This window comes from Hypanus sabinus, chromosome 31 (assembly GCF_030144855.1).
Source record: "Hypanus sabinus isolate sHypSab1 chromosome 31, sHypSab1.hap1, whole genome shotgun sequence".
Classification (NCBI taxonomy): domain Eukaryota; kingdom Metazoa; phylum Chordata; class Chondrichthyes; order Myliobatiformes; family Dasyatidae; genus Hypanus; species Hypanus sabinus.
In genome coordinates this window covers 31,577,417-31,597,263 of record NC_082736.1, presented here as the reverse complement: position 1 = coordinate 31,597,263, position 19,847 = coordinate 31,577,417, and the positions used below count along the sequence as shown (strand labels likewise).

General features: G+C 49.1%; 1 protein-coding gene across 1 annotated transcript in view; it reads left to right on the top strand.

The window, feature by feature from the left end:
* The window catches only part of men1 (multiple endocrine neoplasia I), a 29,885-nt gene that overhangs the window by 3,714 nt on the left and 6,324 nt on the right, over window positions 1-19,847 (top strand). Inside the window, exons 2-9 of the mRNA XM_059955333.1 lie at window positions 1,336-1,788; window positions 2,356-2,564; window positions 7,243-7,371; window positions 9,582-9,622; window positions 10,173-10,260; window positions 12,917-13,053; window positions 14,111-14,246; window positions 16,907-17,080. Of these exons, the coding sequence (XP_059811316.1) occupies window positions 1,359-1,788; window positions 2,356-2,564; window positions 7,243-7,371; window positions 9,582-9,622; window positions 10,173-10,260; window positions 12,917-13,053; window positions 14,111-14,246; window positions 16,907-17,080 (1,344 nt within the window). The 5' untranslated portion in view covers window positions 1,336-1,358. The remainder of the gene's footprint in view (window positions 1-1,335; window positions 1,789-2,355; window positions 2,565-7,242; window positions 7,372-9,581; window positions 9,623-10,172; window positions 10,261-12,916; window positions 13,054-14,110; window positions 14,247-16,906; window positions 17,081-19,847) is intronic.

The following is a 19,847-nucleotide window of genomic DNA, read 5'->3' as shown; positions in this document are numbered from 1 at the left end:
GAGGGCAGAGGGGAAGAGGCTGTTCCTGAATCGATGAGTGTGTGTCTTCAGGCTCCTGTACCTCCTCCCTGATGGCAGAGGGGAAGAAGCTGTTCCTGAATCGCTGAGTGTGTGTCTTCAGGCACCTGTATCTCCTCCCTGATGGCAGAGGGAAAGAGGCTGTTCCTGAATCGCTGAGTGTGTGTCTTCAGGCTCCTGTACCTCCTCCCTGATGGCAGAGGGGAAGAAGCTGTTCCTGAATCGTTGAGAGTGTGTCGTCAGGTTCCTGTACCTCCTCCCTGATGGCAGAGGGGAAGAAGCTGTTCCTGAATCGTTGAGTGTGTGTCTTCAGGCTCCTGTACCTCCTCCCTGATGGCAGAGGGGAAGAAGCTGTTCCTGAATCGTTGAGTGTGTGTCTTCAGGCTCCTGTACCTCCTCCCTGATGGCAGAGGGGAAGAAGCTGTTCCTGAATCGTTGAGAGTGTGTCGTCAGGTTCCTGTACCTCCTCCCTGATGGCAGAGGGGAAGAAGCTGTTCCTGAATCGTTGAGTGTGTGTCTTCAGGCTCCTGTACCTCCTCCCTGATGGCAGAGGGGAAGAAGCTGTTCCTGAATCGTTGAGAGTGTGTCGTCAGGCTCCTGTACCTCCTCCCTGATGGCAGAGGGGAAGAAGCTGTTCCTGAATCGTTGAGAGTGTGTCGTCAGGTTCCTGTACCTCCTCCCTGATGGCAGAGGGGAAGAAGCTGTTCCTGAATCGTTGAGAGTGTGTCGTCAGGCTCCTGTACCTCTTCCCTGATGGCAGAGGGGAAGAAGCTGTTCCTGAATCATTGAGTGTGTGTCTTCAGGCTCCTGTCCCTCCTCCCTGATGGTAACAGTGAGATGAGGGCACGTTGAAGATGTCCTGGATGCTATGGATTGAGCTCAGTCACTGAGGTGAAGCTAGAACTATAGGCCATGGCTTCGGGGTGAGAGGTGAAATGTTTAAGGGGAGCACGAGGGAGATCTTCACTCACAGATCAGTGAGAGTGTGGAACGAGCTGCCTGAGCAGGTTCAATTGCAACATTTAAGAGAAGTCTGGATAGGTACATGGAAAGGGTATGATGCAGAGTAGGTCGATGGGACTAGGCAGGTTAATAGCTAGGCATGGACTAGATGGGCCAAAGGGCCATGCTGTAGTGTTCTATAAGTCTATGACTCTATTTCCAACATCGGCAGTTCTAAATTTCATTATGTTGTGCCAGAGGGTGCCAACCTTTTTGATGTCCTGGACCAATGCCACTAAGCATGGGGTTCAGGTGGGGACACTGAGTCGTGATCAGAGTGCATTCTCCACCCTCACTGCCGGTGTCGTTGCACAGGTGCCCAACCTGCAGGAGACGAGATGGGGCTGAAATCCACGCAGGCGGCCTTATTTCCCATCTGCAGCATCGTCGACGTGGTCAAGCTGTTTGAGTTTGAGCTGAAAAAGGACGAACCAGACCTGACCCTCCTGTCCCTCGTGCTGGGCTTTGTGGAGCACTTCCTGGCCGTCAACCGAGTCATCCCCATCAACGTGCCAGGGTACAGCTTCGATGGGAGCTCGGAGTCCAGGACTTGCTTCCCCCGCGTGGATCTGGGCCAGATCAAGGCGCTGCACGCCAGGTTCACCACAATGATCCGGGGGGCCGTGGACCGCTCACTCTACCCCACCAAAGGGGGCTACTCCAGCCGCGACCTGGTGAAGAAGGTGTCCGACGTGATCTGGAACAGCCTGAGCCGCTCGTACTTCAAGGACAGGGCGCACATCCAGTCCCTTTTCAGCTTTATCACTGGTAAGCTCTCCGCGGGTTTGCCTGTCCACGCAGATAAGCTGGTTTACGCAATCCCAGGCATCCTCCGCTTCCGCTGGCAGTTCTTTGCACACTTCCTGCACCCTCCTGAGTGAAGGAGTTCCCCCTCGAGTTCCCTTTGAACATTGACCTTTCACCCTTCGCCCATCATATCTAGCTCTAGTCTTAACTAACCTCAGTGAAAAATGCCTGTCTATACCCCTCATAACTCTGTATACCTCTATCAAATCTTCCCTCATTCTTCTGCTGGGGGGGGGGGGTGGTGGCTGTGGAGTCCTAAGCTACTAAGCTATTCCTCAAAGTACAGGGAGTATTTACAATCTTACTGTCCAAGAGCCTTCAAGATCCTTTTAAACACGTCTGTCATTCCAAGCACCCACTATGCTCTGCGTAACAAGAAGAAACTTACCCGCCCGTCGCCTTTCAGTTTTCCTCCCTCTGAAAAGCGTTGCTTCGATTTGGGCTCTGATGGCGGTTATCCTGAAGCAGCCCAGCCTCGAGCTGTTCTTTACGCTTTTTTTTTACCCCCCCCCCCCCCCCCCACCCCAGGCACGAAGCTGGACAGTTCAGGGGTGGCGTTTGCAGTGGTGGCTGCCTGCCAGGTGCTGGGGCTCCACGACGTTCATCTGGGCCTGTCGGAGGATCACGCCTGGGTGATCTTTGGCGAGAACGGAGAGGAGACGGCGGAGGTGACCTGGCACGGCAAAGGGAACGAGGACAGGCGGGGGCAGACCGTGACAGCCGGCGTGGCTGAGAGGGTGAGCACCAGATCCCTGTAATACATGCTGGCCTTGAAAACCAGCATCATACATGCCAGCTTGTATAATCAACACCATAGTGCATGCCCACTAGTTCGATATTCAAATTCAAAGTAAATTTTATTATAAAAGTACATGTATGTCACCACATACAATCCTAAGATTCATTTTCCTGCAGGCATACTCAGCCAATCTACAGAAAAGTCACTATAACAGACAGGATCAGTGAAAGATCAACCAGAGTGCAGAAGACACCAAACTGTGCAAATGCAAATATAAATAAACAGCAATACTCAGCCAATCTACAGAATAGTCACTATAACAGACAGGATCAGTGAAAGATCAACCAGAGTGCAGAAGACAACAAACTGTGCAAATGCAAATATAAATAAACAGCAATAAATAATGAGAACATGAGGTAAAGAGTCCTTAAAGTGAGATCATTGGTTGTGGGAACATCTCAATGGATGAATGTAGTTATCCCCTTTTGTTCAGGAGCCTGATAGTTGAGGGGTAGTAACTGTTCCTGAAGCTGGTGGTGCGAGTCCTGAGGCTCCTGTACCTTCTACCTGATGGTTGAGGGGTAGTAACTGTTCCTGAAGCTGGTGGTGCAAGTCCTGAGGCTCCTGTACCTTCTACCTGATGGTTGAGGGGTAGTAACTGTTCCTGAAGCTGGTGGTGCAAGTCCTGAGGCTCCTGTACCTTCTACCTGATGGTTGAGGGGTAGTAACTGTTCCTGAACCTGGTGGTGCGGGTCCTGAGGCTCCTGTACCTCCTTCCTGATGGCAGCAGTTAGAAGAGAGTACGGCCTGGGCGGTGGGGATCTCTGATCTTGGATGCTGCTTTCCTACGACAGCATTTCATATAGATGTGCTCAACAGTTGGGACGGCTTTACCTGTGATGTCCTGGGCCGAATCCACTGCCTTTTGTAGGATTTTCTGTTCAAAGACATTGGTGTAACGTACTTGTAACATCCGTATTATATTATGTGTCAGCCCTGTGTAACCAGCTTTGCCAGTTGCAAATCTAACAATACTGGTTTGTGTACGGTCCTCCTTATGCACGCTGCGCTGTGCATTCTGCTGTATAATGTGTCCCAGTCTGTGAGTTGTGTTACAAACCGTACCCTACCCTGTCTGCCAGCCTTAGTGATGTGAGCCAGCTGATATAACTTACTTCTAGTTTATTGTCACTTCAACCATATACACGGACTCGAGGGTCAACCATGGATATTGCGTCCTAGTCTACGTGATACATAGGCCAGGGTAGTACAGTATGGAGAACAAGCTGCAGGCTCCCCCTCTCCACGCAGCTGAAGAACCCAAAGGAACGGAAGAGAGTGACCCAGTTTGGCACCAGCAGCATCGCAGGAGTTGGCAGACGACGTTGAACTCACTGTAGGACTGCCTTAGGGACTCCAGCTCTAGATTTTTTCCCTCGGGGTTTACTCCCGAAGCCTTCCCCGTGAGTGGGTGTAGCGGCAAGGCAGCGGAGATTTGAGATCAGAGTTTTCCTTCTCCCAGATGAGCTGCCAACCATGTACGACGAGCCCCATCTGTCCAGAGTGACTGGTTTTATGGTGTCAGTAACTCCTGTCAGTAGAAATGGTTCTGCTGGACTTAGTAGCTGAACCACAAGTGAAGGCCAGAAGCTGGACTTAGTGGTTCGAGGCTATTTGAGACGCACACTATTGGGAGCATTTAATAGGTGTGCCCCCCACCCCACCCCGACTGTAACAACCTTAAGAAACTATACGCGCATACCGCTCACAGACAACACATAACATAATATTACTGCAATGAATTAACAAATAATAAGGTGCACTTACGACAGAAGGTAAAAGGTAATCAAAAATAAATCTACAGTTGAGGACCCTTGGCCCACAATGTTTTGATGACTCTTTAACCTATTCCAAGATCAATCTAACCCCTTCCTCCCCCATAGTCCTTCATTTTACTTTCATCCGTGTGCCTATCTAAGAGTCACTTAAATACCTCTAATTGTATCTGTCTCCACCACCACTCTCTGTGTGTATTTAAAAATAAAACAGGCAACCTCTGACAATACTCCTGTTGGATCCAGATGCTTCTGCGATCCCAACATTTTTTGGAGGTCAAGAATGAGGCAAAATACTTGTTACGTCTATTTTGTTGAGAAGGAAAGGGAAGCCAAAATAACAAAGGAAAGGGAAAAAATGTTTTGTGTTCAGACTAGCGATAACACTGATTTCAGTGGTATAAGATAGTCAGATTCAAGTGGCTCATAACCTGCCACTGAAAACTAAGAAACTTCTGGAAAAATACAGAAGCAACTGTACTGTAATTGCTGGAAAATTCACTGAACTATTATGGTTCAGTTGGCTTCTATATTTTTCTAGAAGCTGCTTAGCTTGTATTTTCATATAATCAAAAGTTCAAAGTAAATTTTATTATCAGAGTACATACATGCCATCACATACGACCCTGAGGTTCATTTTCCTGCCGTCATCCTCAGCAAATCTATGGAATAGTAACAATAACAGGATGGGTGAAAGATCAGCCAGAGTGCAGAAGACAACAAGATGTGCAAATGCAAATATAAATAATAACGAGACCATGAGATAAAGAATCCTTAAAGTGAGATCAATTGGTTGTGGGAGCATCTCAATGATGGAGCAAGTGAGTGTGGTTATCTCCTTTTGTTCAAGAGCCTGACGGTTAAGGGATAATAACATCTCCGATGAGGGGTGCTGCCCTCATACAATAATATTTCATGTAGTGTTCTCAAAGGTGGGGAGGACTTTACTCGTGATGTCCTGGGCCAAGCCACTACTTTTTGTAGGATCACCTATATGCATGAAACTGCTGAGAAGTTCACTGAGCAATTACATCGGAGGCGGTGTAGCGTGGCATCCGCGCTCGGGTGGGAGCTGGCCTCGCCTGCCAGCGCTGCCCTCCGGTGTTCAATCAGTGCAACGACAGGCTGGATTACTGGGAACTCTCCCATCAATTTGTGGGACGTGTCACTCCGGATGTTGGACTATACTTACTTCCTCACTATTTTGAATGTGCTGTCCATAGAATCATAGAAAATAGGTGCAGGAGTAGGCCATTCGGCCCTTTGAGCCTGAACCGCCATTCAGTATGATCATGGCTGATCATCCAACTCAGAACCCTGTACCTGCTTTCTCTCCATACCCCCTGATCCCTTTAGCCACAAGGGCCATATCTAACTTCCTCTTAAGTATAACCAATGAACCGGCCTCAACTGTTTCTTGTGGCAGAGAATTCCACAGATTTACCACTCTCTGTGTGAAGAAGTTTTTCCTCATCTTGGTCCTAAAAGGCTTCCCCTTTATCCTTAAACTGTGACCTCTCGTTCTGGACTTCCCCAACATTGGAAACAATCTTCCTGCATCTAGCCTGTCCAATCCCTTTAGAATTTTATACGTTTCAATAAGATCCCCCCCGCAATCTTCTAAATTCCAGTGAGTATAAGCCTAGTCGATCCAGTCTTTCTTCATATGAAAGTCCTGCCATCCCAGGAATCAATCTGGTGAACCTTCTCTGTACTCCCTCTATGGCAAGAATGTCTTTCCTCAGATTAGGGGACCAAAATTGCACACAATATTCTAGGTGCGGTCTCACCAAGGCCTTGTACAGCTGCAGTAGAACCTCCCTGCTCCTGTACTCAAATCCTTTTGCTATGAATGCCAACATACCATTTGCCTTTTTCACCGCCTGCTGTACCTGCATGCCTTCCCTCAATGACTGGTGTACAATGAGACCCAGGTCTCATTGCACCTCCCCTTTTCCTAATCGGCCACCGTTCAGATAATAATCTGTTTTCCTGTTCTTGCAACCAAAGTGGATAACCTCACATTTATCCACATTCAATTGCATCTGCCATGAATTTGCCCACTCACCTAACCTATCCAAGTCACCCTGCATCCTCTTAGCATCCTCCTCACAGCTAACACTGCTGCCCATCTTTGTGTCATCCGCAAACTTGGAGATGCTGCATTTAATTCCCTCGTCTAAATCATTAATATATATTGTAAACAACTGGGGTCTCAGCACTGAGCCTTGCGGTACCCCACTAGTCACTGCCTGCCATTCTGAAAAGGTCTTGTTTTGCTCCTTGGCCCCAGAGGAACACTGTTTTATTCAGCTATGTCCATGTATGATAATTAAACTTGATTTGATTTGAAGTGTACGTTCTTGATTATATGAAAATACAAACAAGTACAGGAAAATTAGACGACAAAACAAAATCTACACCATAATCTAAACTTCCCTCCAATCAGCTTAAAAGTTTGCTCTCTTAGACCATAAGACCATATGGAGCAGAATTAGGCCATTCAGCCCATCAAGTCTGCTCCGCCATTCCATCATAGTCAATCCCGGATCCTGCTCAACCCCATACTCCAGCCTTCTCGCCATATCCTTACCGATCAGGAAACAATTACCTTCTGCCTTAAGCTTCTGCTCTTCTGTTATCTGTCTCTGCCCTGGGGAAAAATTTGCTGGCTGTCCACTCTTACCTATTTCTTTTATTATATCAGTGCCTTTCTATTGTTTGCTGGCCTTTGTGTTGTACTTGCTGCTTGTTGCCCTGGGCTATGTATCGCCCCGTGCCCGGTTCTGTCGTAGCTACCACTGTGCCGCAGGTAAACCTCGATCTTATTCCTTTGCCCAGAGCTGGCTGTACCTGAAGGGCTCCTACCTCAAATGCGATCGCAAGATGGAGGTGGCCCTCATGGTGTGCGCCATCAACCCGTCGATCGACCACCACACAGACAGCGTGGAGCTGCTACAGCTGCAGCAGGTGAGGGCACCGAGCTTGGGCTGGGCAGAGCAAAGTGTGGGATTAGAGACACCCTGACGTTGGGCCCTGCGGAGCTCTGCTTCAGCTCGCTAAGCGATTGGGTGGGGGGGGGGGGGGGGTGATCCTTCACAGCTATGCTTCAGTTAGAATGTGTACTTATGTAGTGGCCCCACTGGAACATCATCAATAATTAACATTGAACTGTACATGGTCGGCACTGACACAGTTACCGTAACGCTTTAAAATTGATCTGTGTTCAATTCCCACATTGTTCTTTCTCCCCGTGACCACGTGCACTTTCTGCAGGTGCTCCAGTTTCCTCCCGCATTCCAAAGAATGCGAGTTGTGGGCATGCTATGTTGGCACCGGAAGCATAGCGACACTTTGCAGGTTGCCCTCACACTGTGGTAGCTGTTGATGCACCTCACTGTATGTTTCGATATACGCGTGGCAGATAAAGCTCATCTCTGAATCTGTTAAGCGGAGAGAGAACTACTCCATCAAGAGGGTTTGCATCCAATAGAATTACACAGCACAGAAACAGGCCCTTCGGCCCAACTCCTTCATGCCGGCCATGAGGCCTAGTAGCATAGTAGGTAGCACAAAGCTAACAGGGCCAGTGTTCCGGGTTCAGTTGCCGCCGCTGTCTGTAAGCAGAGTTTCCCCATGCTCCGGCTTCCTCCTGTGCGGGTTACTAGGTTAATTGGTCACATGGGTGGAACTGGCTGTAAGGGCTCGTTACTGTTACCGTGCCATATTTTAAATTTTAAAAAAAGCTCTATTTTGCGTACACTAGACCTATTCGTTCCTCTACTCCTTTCCTACCCTAACCAAATATAGGGAATTCTGCTCTAATGTGAAAGTTATGTTCCTAATAAACCTAACAATCTAGAAAGTCCATAAGACCGTAAGATAACGGAACAGAATTAGGCCAACAGGCCCATCGAGTCTGCTCCACCATTCAGTCATGGTTGATCCATTTTTCCCCTCCACAGCCCCTCTCGCTGGCCTTCTCCCCACAGCCTTCGATGCTGTGGCCAGTCAAGCACCTCTACCTTAAATACACCCAATGACCTGGCTTCCACAGCTGCCTGAGGTAAAAAAAAACAAAAACTCACCACCCTGTGGCTAAATGAAATGTCTCTGCATCTCCATTTTATATGGACCCCCTCCATCCTGAGGCTGTGCCCTCTCATCCTAGACTCCCCCACCATGGGAAACACCCTATCCACATCTACTCTGTGTCGGCCTTTCAACATTCGAAAGGTCTCAATGAGATCCCCCCTCATCCTTCTAAATTCCAGCAAGTACAGACCCAGAGCCATCAAACATTCCTCGTATGATAACCCTTTCATTCCTGCAGTCATCCTTGTGAACCTCCTCTGGACCCCCTCCAATGCCAGCACATCTTTTCTAAGTTGAGGGGCCCAAAACTGTACACAATACCTCAAGGTGAGGCCTCACCAGTGCCTTATAAAGCCTCAGCGTCACATCCCTGCTTTCCAGTAGTTCCTTCAAAGCACAGGTCTGAGCAGGTTTTCCCAGTGGTGATAGCACCATAACTAATGTACACTGATCAATGAAAGTAGTCGTCCCTAACCCACCTGTCACATTAAACCTGTAGCTGTTCAACGAGAAAGAGATGATCCTTATTTGCCACATACAATGAAATGCGTCATCTGCCTCAGCGACCAACACAGTGCTGGGGGCACGCTCCCGGCACCGACATAGCCTGCCGACAACTTACCAACCCTAATTGTATGGCTTTGGATTGTGGGAGGAAACCCACATGGTCACAGGGAGAACCTATAAGCTGCTTAGAGACAGCGGCGGGAATTGAACCCGGATCGCCAGCGCTGTGAAGCATTGCTCTAACCATTACGCTTTCTATTTGCATCGTAATTCTACCTGCCCCTGCTGCCTTCTCGGGCGGCAGCTCCTTTTAGAGAAATTTAAACCTCAAATCTCTGCAAAGCTGCCCTATACCCACCTTTGAATTGATAGTCAGACGGTTCCACACCAGTCTCATTGCAGCTTCTCGCCCTCCTATTCCCCTCTCCCTTGTGTATTTCTTCTTGACTTTTTGGCTCAACCACTCCTTGCTAATGGGAGTCCCCCTTTCGACTGCTCTGCAGTAGGTGTTAGGTCAATGGAGGGTGCTCCAGAGTGACGGTCCAGGGGTTAATCTTCTTCTTTTTCTTCTCTTCCAGCACCTCCTGTGGCTGCTGTACGACCTTGGACATCTAAAAAAGTAAGTGCCTGCATCATGTCTCCCTTAAAGTTCCCTTAAGATGCGTGCTCCATTGTAAGTTGGCACCTAGACTGACTTTCATTTCGGTAGTGCCTTTTACGTCCCTTTCAGGACGTCCCGAAGGGTGATGCAGCCCCTGAGGGTCAAGCTAAACTGTAGGAAACACGGCAACTGATCTACACACAGAGAGCTCCCGCAGGCAGGCGGTTACTTTGTGCGTCGTGTAGGTGCGGCTTTGTGTGTTGGACGGCAAGGTAGCGTAGCAGTTTACGGTACAGTTTACCGCCATCTGTAAGTGTTTGTACGTTCCTCTGGGTGCTCCGGTTTCCTCCCACAGACGTCAGGCATACAGTGATGATTAGTGATGTGTGAGCGTTCCGCGTTGTCGCTTGAAGCTCGGTGACACTTGCGCCGGAGGCAGCCCCCGCATCCTCGGACTGCATTTGGTCCTTGATGTAAACATATTTCTCTCCGTATTTTGCTGTACACATGACAAATAAAGCAAATCTTGAGCTAATCTTTAAAAAGAGCTTCTTATTTGTCCCTGCAGGTATCCAATGGCACTGGGAAACCTTGCAGATCTGGAGGAGCTGGAGCCCATGCCAGGGAGACCAGATCCACTGACTCTGTTTCATGAGGTTCAATCTGTTGTTTGATACCAAGATTCCCATACATTTATTAGTAAGATATTCCTGTGTTGTGTTAAAATGCCTCCACTTTTGTCTCTCAGGGTTGGGTACAAAGTAAATGTCCTGCTCACAATCCATCAGGTACCCCCAGGGCAAACACAGGGTTAGATACTCCTAAATAGTCCTGTCAAATACTTCTAGGGGTTATTAACTCTTTTCCCCCCACGAGACCACAGGGAGAGGAGTCATCGTACAAATGGCCGCCACTGGTCTGTGGGGAGTATGTTGATTGCCAGAACTGACTTGCCCCCTCTCGCAGGTGCAGCATGGATTCAGCAGAGGCAGGTCCTGTTTGACAAATTTACTTCAGTTCTTTGAGGACGTGATGAGCACGGTGGATGGAGGGGAGCAGATGTGCGTTATTTACTTGGGTTTCCAGAAGGCAATATAGGCCGTTTGGCCCTTCGAGCCAGCACCGCCATTCACTGTGATCATGGCTGATCATCCACAGTCAGTACCCCGTTCCTGCCCTCTCCCCATATCGCTTGACTCCGATATCTTTAAGAGATGTATCTAACTCTTTCTTGAAAGCATCCAGAGAATTGGCCTCCACTGCCTTCTGAGGCAAAGCATTCCTTAGAACCACAACTCTCTGGGTGAAAAAGTTTTTCCTGAACTTCGTTCTAAATGGCCTACCCCTAATTCTTAAACTGTGGCCTCTGGTTCTGGACTCCCCCCAACATCGGGAACATGTTTCCTCTAGCGTGTCCAATTCCTTAATAATCTTAATAAAATGATGTTTCAATCAGATCCCCTCTCATCCTTCTCAATTCCAGTGTATACAAGCCCAGTCGCTCTAATCTTTCAACATATGACAGTCCCGCCATTCCGGGAATTAACCTCGTGAACCTATGCTGCACTCCCTCAATAGCAAGAATGTCCTTCCTCAAATTTGGAGACCAAAACTGAACACAGTACTCCAGGTGTGATCTCACCAGGGCCCTGTATGACTGCAGAAGGACCTTTTTGGTCCTATACTCAACTCCCCTTGTTATGAAGGCCAACATGCCATTACTTTCTTCACTGCCTGCTGTACCTGCATGCTTACTTTCAGTGACTAATGAACAAGGACACCTAGATCTCGTTATACTTCCCCTTTTCCTAACTTGACACCATTCAGATAGTAATCTACCTTTCTGTTCTCGCCACCAATGTGGATAACCTCACATTTATCCACATTAAACTGCATCTGCCTACTCACCCAACCTGTCCAAGTCACCCTGCATTCTCCTAACATCCTCCTCATATTTCACACTGCCACCCAGCTTTGTGTCATCTGCAAATTTGCTAATGTTACTTTTAATCCCTTCATCTAAATCATTAATGTATATTGTAAATAGCTGTGGTCCCAGCACCGAGCCTTGCGGTACCCCACTAGTCACTGCCTGCCATTCTGAAAAGGACCCATTAATCCCTACTCTTTATTTTCTGTCTGCCAACACATTTTCTATTCATGTTAGTACCCTACCCCCAATACCCTGTGCTCTAATTTTGCCCACCAATCTCCTATGTGGGACCTTATCAAAGGCTTTCTGAAAGTCCAGGTACACTACATCCATTGGCTCTGCCTTGTCCTTTTTCATAGTTGGATAAGGTGCCGCATAGAAGACTTGTCTATGAGATAAGGAAGCATAGAGTTGGGCGTGATGTATTAGGAAGGATAGAGAATTGGGTAATCAGTAGAAAGCAGAGGGTTGGGATACATGGGGGTTACTCTGGTTGGCAATGAGTGGTGAGTGGTGTGCCGCAGGGGTCGGCGCTGGGTGTAGTGGATCTCAGTTTGCTGATGATACTAAATTGAGTGGAAAAGCAAATTGTGCAGAGCATACGGAGAGCCTGCAGAGAGATATAGATAGGTTAAGTGAGTGGGCAAGGATCTGGCAGATGGAGCACAATGTTGGTAAATGAGAGGACATCCACTTTGGAAGGAAAAATGGAAGATCAAAGTATTATTTAAATGATAAAGATTGCAGCATGCTGCTGGGCAGAGGGACTTGGGAGTGTTTGTGTATGAATCACAAAAGGTTGGTTTGCAGGTAAGCAGGCTGTCGAGAAGGCAAATGGGATGTGGGCCTTCATTGCTAGAGGGATTGAATTGAAGAGCAGGGAGGCCAAGCTGCAACTGTACAGGGTACTGGTGAGGCCGCACCTGGAGTACTGCGTGTAGTTTGGGTCTCCTTACTTGAGGAAGGATATACTGGCTTTGGAGGCGGTGCAGAGGAGGTTCACCAGGTTGATTCCAGAGATGAGGGGGTTAGACTATGAGGAGAGATTTAGTCACCTGGGACTGTCCTCGCTAGAATTCAGAAGAATGAGACTAGATCTTATAGAAACATATAAAATTATGAAAGGGATAGATAAGATAGAGGCAGATAGAGATAGAGCCTCTCCCGATGCTCTCTCTGTCTTTCCCCCTCCTCTGCCCCCTTTCTCTCTTTCTCAGTTGATGCAGTCACCACTGTCTCGTGTAGTCTGGGCGCAGCCACTAATTCGAGATCAAGAAGATACGTTTGATCTTTACATACATGCCTTTTGTTGCACTAGAGTTGCGAATTTGACCACCCGTGTCTAGCTGCCCACTATTAATTGCCCTCTCACACTACAGGGCATATCATCGGCAAAGAAGTACTACAATAACGAGCACATCTATCCCTACGTCTACCTGGCCAGTTACTTCTGCCGTAACAGGAACGTGAAGGATGCCCTGGCTTCCTGGGGTGATGCAGCCACTGTCATTCAAGAGTAAGTCACAACCTTCCCCTCCCACTGTATCTTCCCCCCCCCCCCCCGCCTTTAACATCTACCTTCCCCTCTTTCCCCTCCACCTTTCTCCTCCTGTTTTTCCCTCTTACTTCTCACCCGTCTCTCCCCCCCTCTACATCCCCCCACTCTCTCTCTCCCCTCCTACCTCCCCCCACACTCTCTCCCTCCCCTCCTTGCTACCTCTCCATCTCCGACGCCCACAGTGTTTCTGCTTCAGAATACGATCACAATTGAAAATAAAGTGGAAATAATAAAGCGCTCGGAAAGAGGTGAAATGCCATCGGTCATTAGAAAAGTGTTAAGCTACAGTCGGTCAACAATCAGAACAACTTTAAAGGATAAAGTGAGATTAATGGAACATGTGAAAGGCCCTACCCCGACGAAAGCTACAATTATTACTAAGCAACACAGTGGTTTAGTTATTGAATTACATACGTTTCTTAAGTGTCTTATATGCATAGAAAGGTAAAAAATATATTAAGACAAACAATTGACTAACTGACGCTAAATAATACGGGATGTACTTGTTCTGACTTGTGTACAAATCCAATTTAAAGACAGACTCAGGAATGGAACTCGTTTGTAACCCGGGGACTGCCTGTATATGGTAATAAATTTGAACTTTGAATTTTTGAAATGTGCCCCACCAGGCTCAAAGGCAGCTTCTGTCCCGCTGTTACAGGACTATTGAATGGACCGTAATAAAGAATTCTTGAACCCACAACCTACATCATCTCAGCCATTGCACCATTGTGCAGTACCGGCGGATAATTTCTCTGTAACTGTAACACTTCATTCTGCATTTTGTTATTGCTTTTCCCTTCTTCTACCTCGATGCACCAATGTGATGAAATTATCTGTATGTACAGCATACAAAACAACTGGTAATCGGATGTGTGTGTGTGTTGCTCAAGACTTCCAGCATCTGCTGAATCTCTTTTGATGCTAAAGCCAGAAATTTATTTGTTTTTTTTTTAATGCTTCTCTCCAGGAGGGTCTGCGCATCTCATTTTTAACTCTCTACCCTCTGTTCCAGTTACAACTACTGCAGAGAAGATGAGGAGATTTACAAAGAGTTCTTTGATATTGCCAATGACATCATCCCGAATTTAATCAAGGAGATGGCCAGCGTAACGGAGAGCTTGGAGGAGCATGGGGACAGAGGCGCTGAAGTAAGCCCCTGAGTGTGAGGACAGCCTTTTCACATTGTAACGGTCTTCCTGCTTCTCTGCTAGCTTACGCAGTAGCGTAGCAGTGTGACTGCCAACTCTCTCTCTCTCTGAGGAGTTCTCCCCTTGACCGTGAAGGTTTCCTCCGAGTGCCTCTGGTTTCCTCCGAGTGCCTCTGGTTTCCTCCGCACTCCAAAGACTTACGAGTGAGAGTTAGTAAGTTGTGGGCATGCTATGTTGATGCCGGAAGCACGGCCCAACGCATTCCTCACTGAATTGATTTGATGCACTTGACTGTACACAAGGCAAATGAAATGAACCTTAATTTTAATCCATAATGGCCTCCTAAATCAAGGAGACGGGAAATTCAACCACGTGAGTATTTCTGGATCACATTTCAACCCAGACAGTGGTTTCCCTTTCCCCAAAGAAATTCAGTGAACCAGACATGCACTTACGACAATTCATAACTACCCAGTCGTTATTACAACTCCAAGAGGCCCACAACCTTGTCGTTGGGTTTGGAGGCTTGCGTGCCTCAGTGACCCAGAGAGCTACGTTGGCTGGAGTCAGGGCCTTTATGCTTTGGCTCTCGGTAGGGTCACCCATGCCAAACAGGTCAAAGGGCAGAGGACAGACTAAGAGCCGATCTCCTGGTTTGGGGGGGGGGGTTGGGGGTTCAGCTAACGGGGCTAACAATAGACTGGTCAAACAAAACTGAAACAACAGTGAAGAACCTTCCACATCTGAGTGCGACGGTATTCCTGAGCCTCCACACAAGGACTTGTATGACTGACAGTAGTGAAAAGTGAGACAAAAGCTCACGATGAGGGAATCCCTGAACACCACCAGAGATGGAGGAACTTCGTTGATGCCCTAAATACCAGCAGGACACCGGACAGTAGATGACCTGTTATCACCGACACCAGCTTTTAATTCCAGATGTATCTTATTTAGTACAGTGTGCAGTTTTGGTCACCTACCTACAGGAAAGATGTAAACACGGTTGAAAGAGTACAGAGAAAATCTGCAAGGACATTGCCGGGAGTGGAGGACCTGAGTTATAAGGGAAGATTAGGACTTTATTCCTTGGAACATAGAAGATTACAGGGAGATTTGATAGTACACAAAGTTATGAGGGGTATGGATAGAGTAAATGCAAGCAGGCTTTTTCCACTGAGGTTGGGTGGGACGACAACTAGATGTCAAGGGATTAACGGTGAAAGGTGAAAAGTTTCAGGGGATTATGAGGGAAAATTTCTTCACTCAGAAGGTCATGAGAGTGTGGAATGAGTTGCCAGTATAAATGGTGCAAGCAAGCTCGATTTCAACACTTAAGAGAAGTTGGATGGGTACATGGATGGGAGGGGTATGGAGGGCTGTGATCCCAGTGCAGTTTGATGGGAGTAGGCAGTTTAAATGGTTCAGCATGGACTTGATGGGCCAAGGGGCCTGTTTCTGTGAAATACTTTTTCATGACTCTTACTGGCCTAAATTTAAATTCCTCAGTAGTCCTCGGGATTTGAACATCTCTTTGCATCAATAATCCAGAATTCCGGCTGCTTCTGTAGAAGTCTGTCCACCATACCTCCATGACCTTCACCTATTTGGGTGGCACAAAAGTGCAGTGGTTAGCGTAACATTTTACAATGTCAGCAACCCTGGTTCAATTCCCGCTGTCTGCAAGGAGTTTGTGCGTTCTCCCTGTGGCCATGTGGGTTTCCTCCGGGAGTTCTGCTTTCCTCCCACAACCCAAGACGTACGGGTTAGGTTAGTAAGCTGTGGGCGTGCTACGTTGTTACTGGTAGCGTGGTGACGCCTGTGGGCTGTCTTCAGCGTATCCTCGCAGGGTGTTGGTTGTTGACGCCAACCATATGACCACAAGATATAGGAGCTAAATTAGGCCATCTGACCCATCGAGTGTGCTCCATTCCATCATGGCTGATCCATTTTCCATCTCAGCCCCCCAGTCTCCTGCCTTCTCCCCGTATCCCTTCTTGCCCTGACCAATCAAGAATCTATCAACACGCTCAGGAACTCAGCAGGTCGGGCAGTCGACGTTTCGGGCCGAGACCCTTCGTCAGTCCTGTACTTTCTGTTTAAGAATCTATCAACATCTGCCTTAAATATACATAATGATTTGGCCTCCAGCAAATTCCACAGATTCACCACCCTCTGGCTGAAGAAATTCCTCCTCATCTCTGTTCTAAAGGGACGTCCTTCTATTCTGAGGCTGCGTCTTGTGATCCTGGAATCCCCCCCCCCCTCGGGAAACATCCGCATTTCACTGTATGTTTTGATGTACATGTGACATATAAAACTAATCTTTAATCTAATCTTTCTCTTCAATCTATCTACAAGGGTGCCTGGTTTTACATAAGTGTATATTGCAGCCTGCTGCACTGTTGGGTGAAACATTCAGTTTTATTTCTTTCACTGTCCACAGTCCAAGCTGCTTTGTCTGATTGTGTCAAGGGTTCTCGTGCAACTGAGACACTGTGTGTGTGTGTGCCCCGCTCTCCCACTCTTCCCCATCCTCCCCCCACACCCAGCTCCGACTCTCTCCCACACCCCACTCTGTATCTTGCCCCGTTCCTCTCTGAACCTAAGGCAGGGTCCCGACTCCCGAAACGTTGTACCTATCTCTTCCTCTTACTTCCCAGGGTCAGCCAGGACGTTCCTTGCCCAACACAGCCCTACAGGATCCCGAGAGCTTCGCCCAGCTGCTGCGCTTCTACGATGGCATCTGCAAGTGGGAAGAAGGCAGCTCAACGCCAGTCCTCCACGTGGGCTGGGCCACCTTCCTCGTTCAATCCATCAGCAAGTTCGATGGGCAGGTAATGTGCACAAAGCACCTCTCACCAGCTTCTGTTTTTATCTCGCCCACCACCCAGCCCTCCTGTTCCATTCTCCCTCTCCAGTCACCCCTTCAACACGTGTTTACTTCCACCCGTTCCCGGCGGGGTCAGACCACTGGTCAGACTGATTGTTGTTGTTTACTTCCTCCCGTTCCCGGCGGTGCCAGACCACTGGTCAGACTGATTGTTGTTGTTTACTTCCACCCGTTCCCGGCGGGGTCAGACCACTGGTCAGACTGATTGTTGTTTACTTCCACCCGTTCCCGGCGGGGCCAGACCACTGGTCAGACTGATTGTTGTTTACTTCTACCCGTTCCCGGCGGGGCCAGACCACTGGTCAGACTGATTGTTGTTTACTTCCACCCGTTCCCGGCGGTGCCAGACCACTGGTCAGACTGTTTGTTGTTTACTTCCACCCGTTCCCGGCGGTGCCAGACCACTGGTCAGACTGATTGTTGTTGTTTACTTCCACCCGTTCCCGGCGGTGCCAGACCACTGGTCAGACTGATTGTTGTTGTTTACTTCCACCCGTTCCCGGCGGTGCCAGACCACTGGTCAGACTGATTGTTGTTTACTTCCACCCGTTCCCGGCGGTGCCAGACCACTGGTCAGACTGATTGTTGTTTACTTCTACCCGTTCCCGGCGGGGCCAGACCACTGGTCAGACTGATTGTTGTTTACTTCTACCCGTTCCCGGCGGGGCCAGACCACTGGTCAGACTGATTGTTGTTTACTTCCACCCGTTCCCGGCGGGGCCAGACCACTGGTCAGACTGATTGTTGTTGTTTACTTCCACCCGTTCCCGGCGGTGCCAGACCACTGGTCAGACTGATTGTTGTTGTTTCCTTCCACCCGTTCCCGGCGGTGCCAGACCACTGGTCAGACTGATTGTTGTTGTTTACTTCCACCCGTTCCCAGCGGGACCAGACCACTGGTCAGACTGATTGTTGTTGTTTACTTCCACCCGTTCCCTGCGGGACCAGACCACTGGTCAGTCTGATTGTTGTTGTTTCCTTCCACCCGTTCCCGGCGGTGCCAGACCACTGGTCAGACTGATTGTTGTTGTTTACTTCCACCCGTTCCCGGCGGTGCCAGACCACTGGTCAGTCTGATTGTTGTTGTTTACTTCCACCCGTTCCCGGCGGGGCCAGACCACTGGTCAGACTGATTGTTGTTTACTTCTACCCGTTCCCGGCGGGGCCAGACCACTGGTCAGACTGATTGTTGTTTACTTCTACCCGTTCCCGGCGGGGCCAGACCACTGGTCAGACTGATTGTTGTTGTTTACTTCTACCCGTTCCCGGCGGGGCCAGACCACTGGTCAGACTGTTTGTTGTTGTTTACTTCCTCCCGTTCCCGGCGGGGCCAGACCACTGGTCAGACTGTTTGTTGTTGTTTACTTCCACCTGTTCCCGGCGGTGCCAGACCACTGGTCAGTCTGATTGTTGTTGTTTCCTTCCACCCGTTCCCGGCGGTGCCAGACCACTGGTCAGACTGATTGTTGTTTACTTCCACCCGTTCCCGGCGGTGCCAGACCACTGGTCAGACTGATTGTTGTTTACTTCTACCCGTTCCCAGCGGGGCCAGACCACTGGTCAGACTGATTGTTGTTTACTTCTACCCGTTCCCAGCGGGGCCAGACCACTGGTCAGACTGATTGTTGTTTACTTCTACCCGTTCCCGGCGGGGCCAGACCACTGGTCAGACTGATTGTTGTTGTTTACTTCCACCCGTTCCCGGCGGGGCCAGACCACTGGTCAGACTGATTGTTGTTTACTTCTACCCGTTCCCGGCGGGGCCAGACCACTGGTCAGACTGATTGTTGTTTACTTCTACCCGTTCCCAGCGGGGCCAGACCACTGGTCAGACTGATTGTTGTTTACTTCTACCCGTTCCCGGCGGGGCCAGACCACTGGTCAGACTGATTGTTGTTTACTTCTACCCGTTCCCAGCGGGGCCAGACCACTGGTCAGACTGATTGTTGTTTACTTCTACCCGTTCCCGGCGGGGCCAGACCACTGGTCAGACTGATTGTTGTTGTTTACTTCCACCCGTTCCCGGCGGTGCCAGACCACTGGTCAGACTGATTGTTGTTTACTTCTACCCGTTCCCGGCGGGGCCAGACCACTGGTCAGACTGATTGTTGTTTACTTCCACCCGTTCCCGGCGGGGCCAGACCACTGGTCAGACTGATTGTTGTTTACTTCTACCCGTTCCCGGCGGGGCCAGACCACTGGTCAGACTGATTGTTGTTTACTTCTACCCGTTCCCGGCGGGGCCAGACCACTGGTCAGACTGATTGTTGTTTACTTCTACCCGTTCCCAGCGGGGCCAGACCACTGGTCAGACTGATTGTTGTTTACTTCTACCCGTTCCCGGCGGGGCCAGACCACTGGTCAGACTGATTGTTGTTGTTTACTTCCACCCGTTCCCGGCGGGGCCAGACCACTGGTCAGACTGATTGTTGTTGTTTACTTCCACCCGTTCCCGGCGGGGCCAGACCACTGGTCAGACTGATTGTTGTTTACTTCTACCCGTTCCCGGCGGGGCCAGACCACTGGTCAGACTGATTGTTGTTGTTTACTTCCTCCCGTTCCCGGCGGTGCCAGACCACTGGTCAGACTGATTGTTGTTTACTTCCACCCGTTCCCGGCGGTACCAGACCACTGGTCAGACTGATTGTTGTTTACTGCCACCCGTTCCCGGCGGTGCCAGACCACTGGTCAGACTGTTTGTTGTTGTTTAC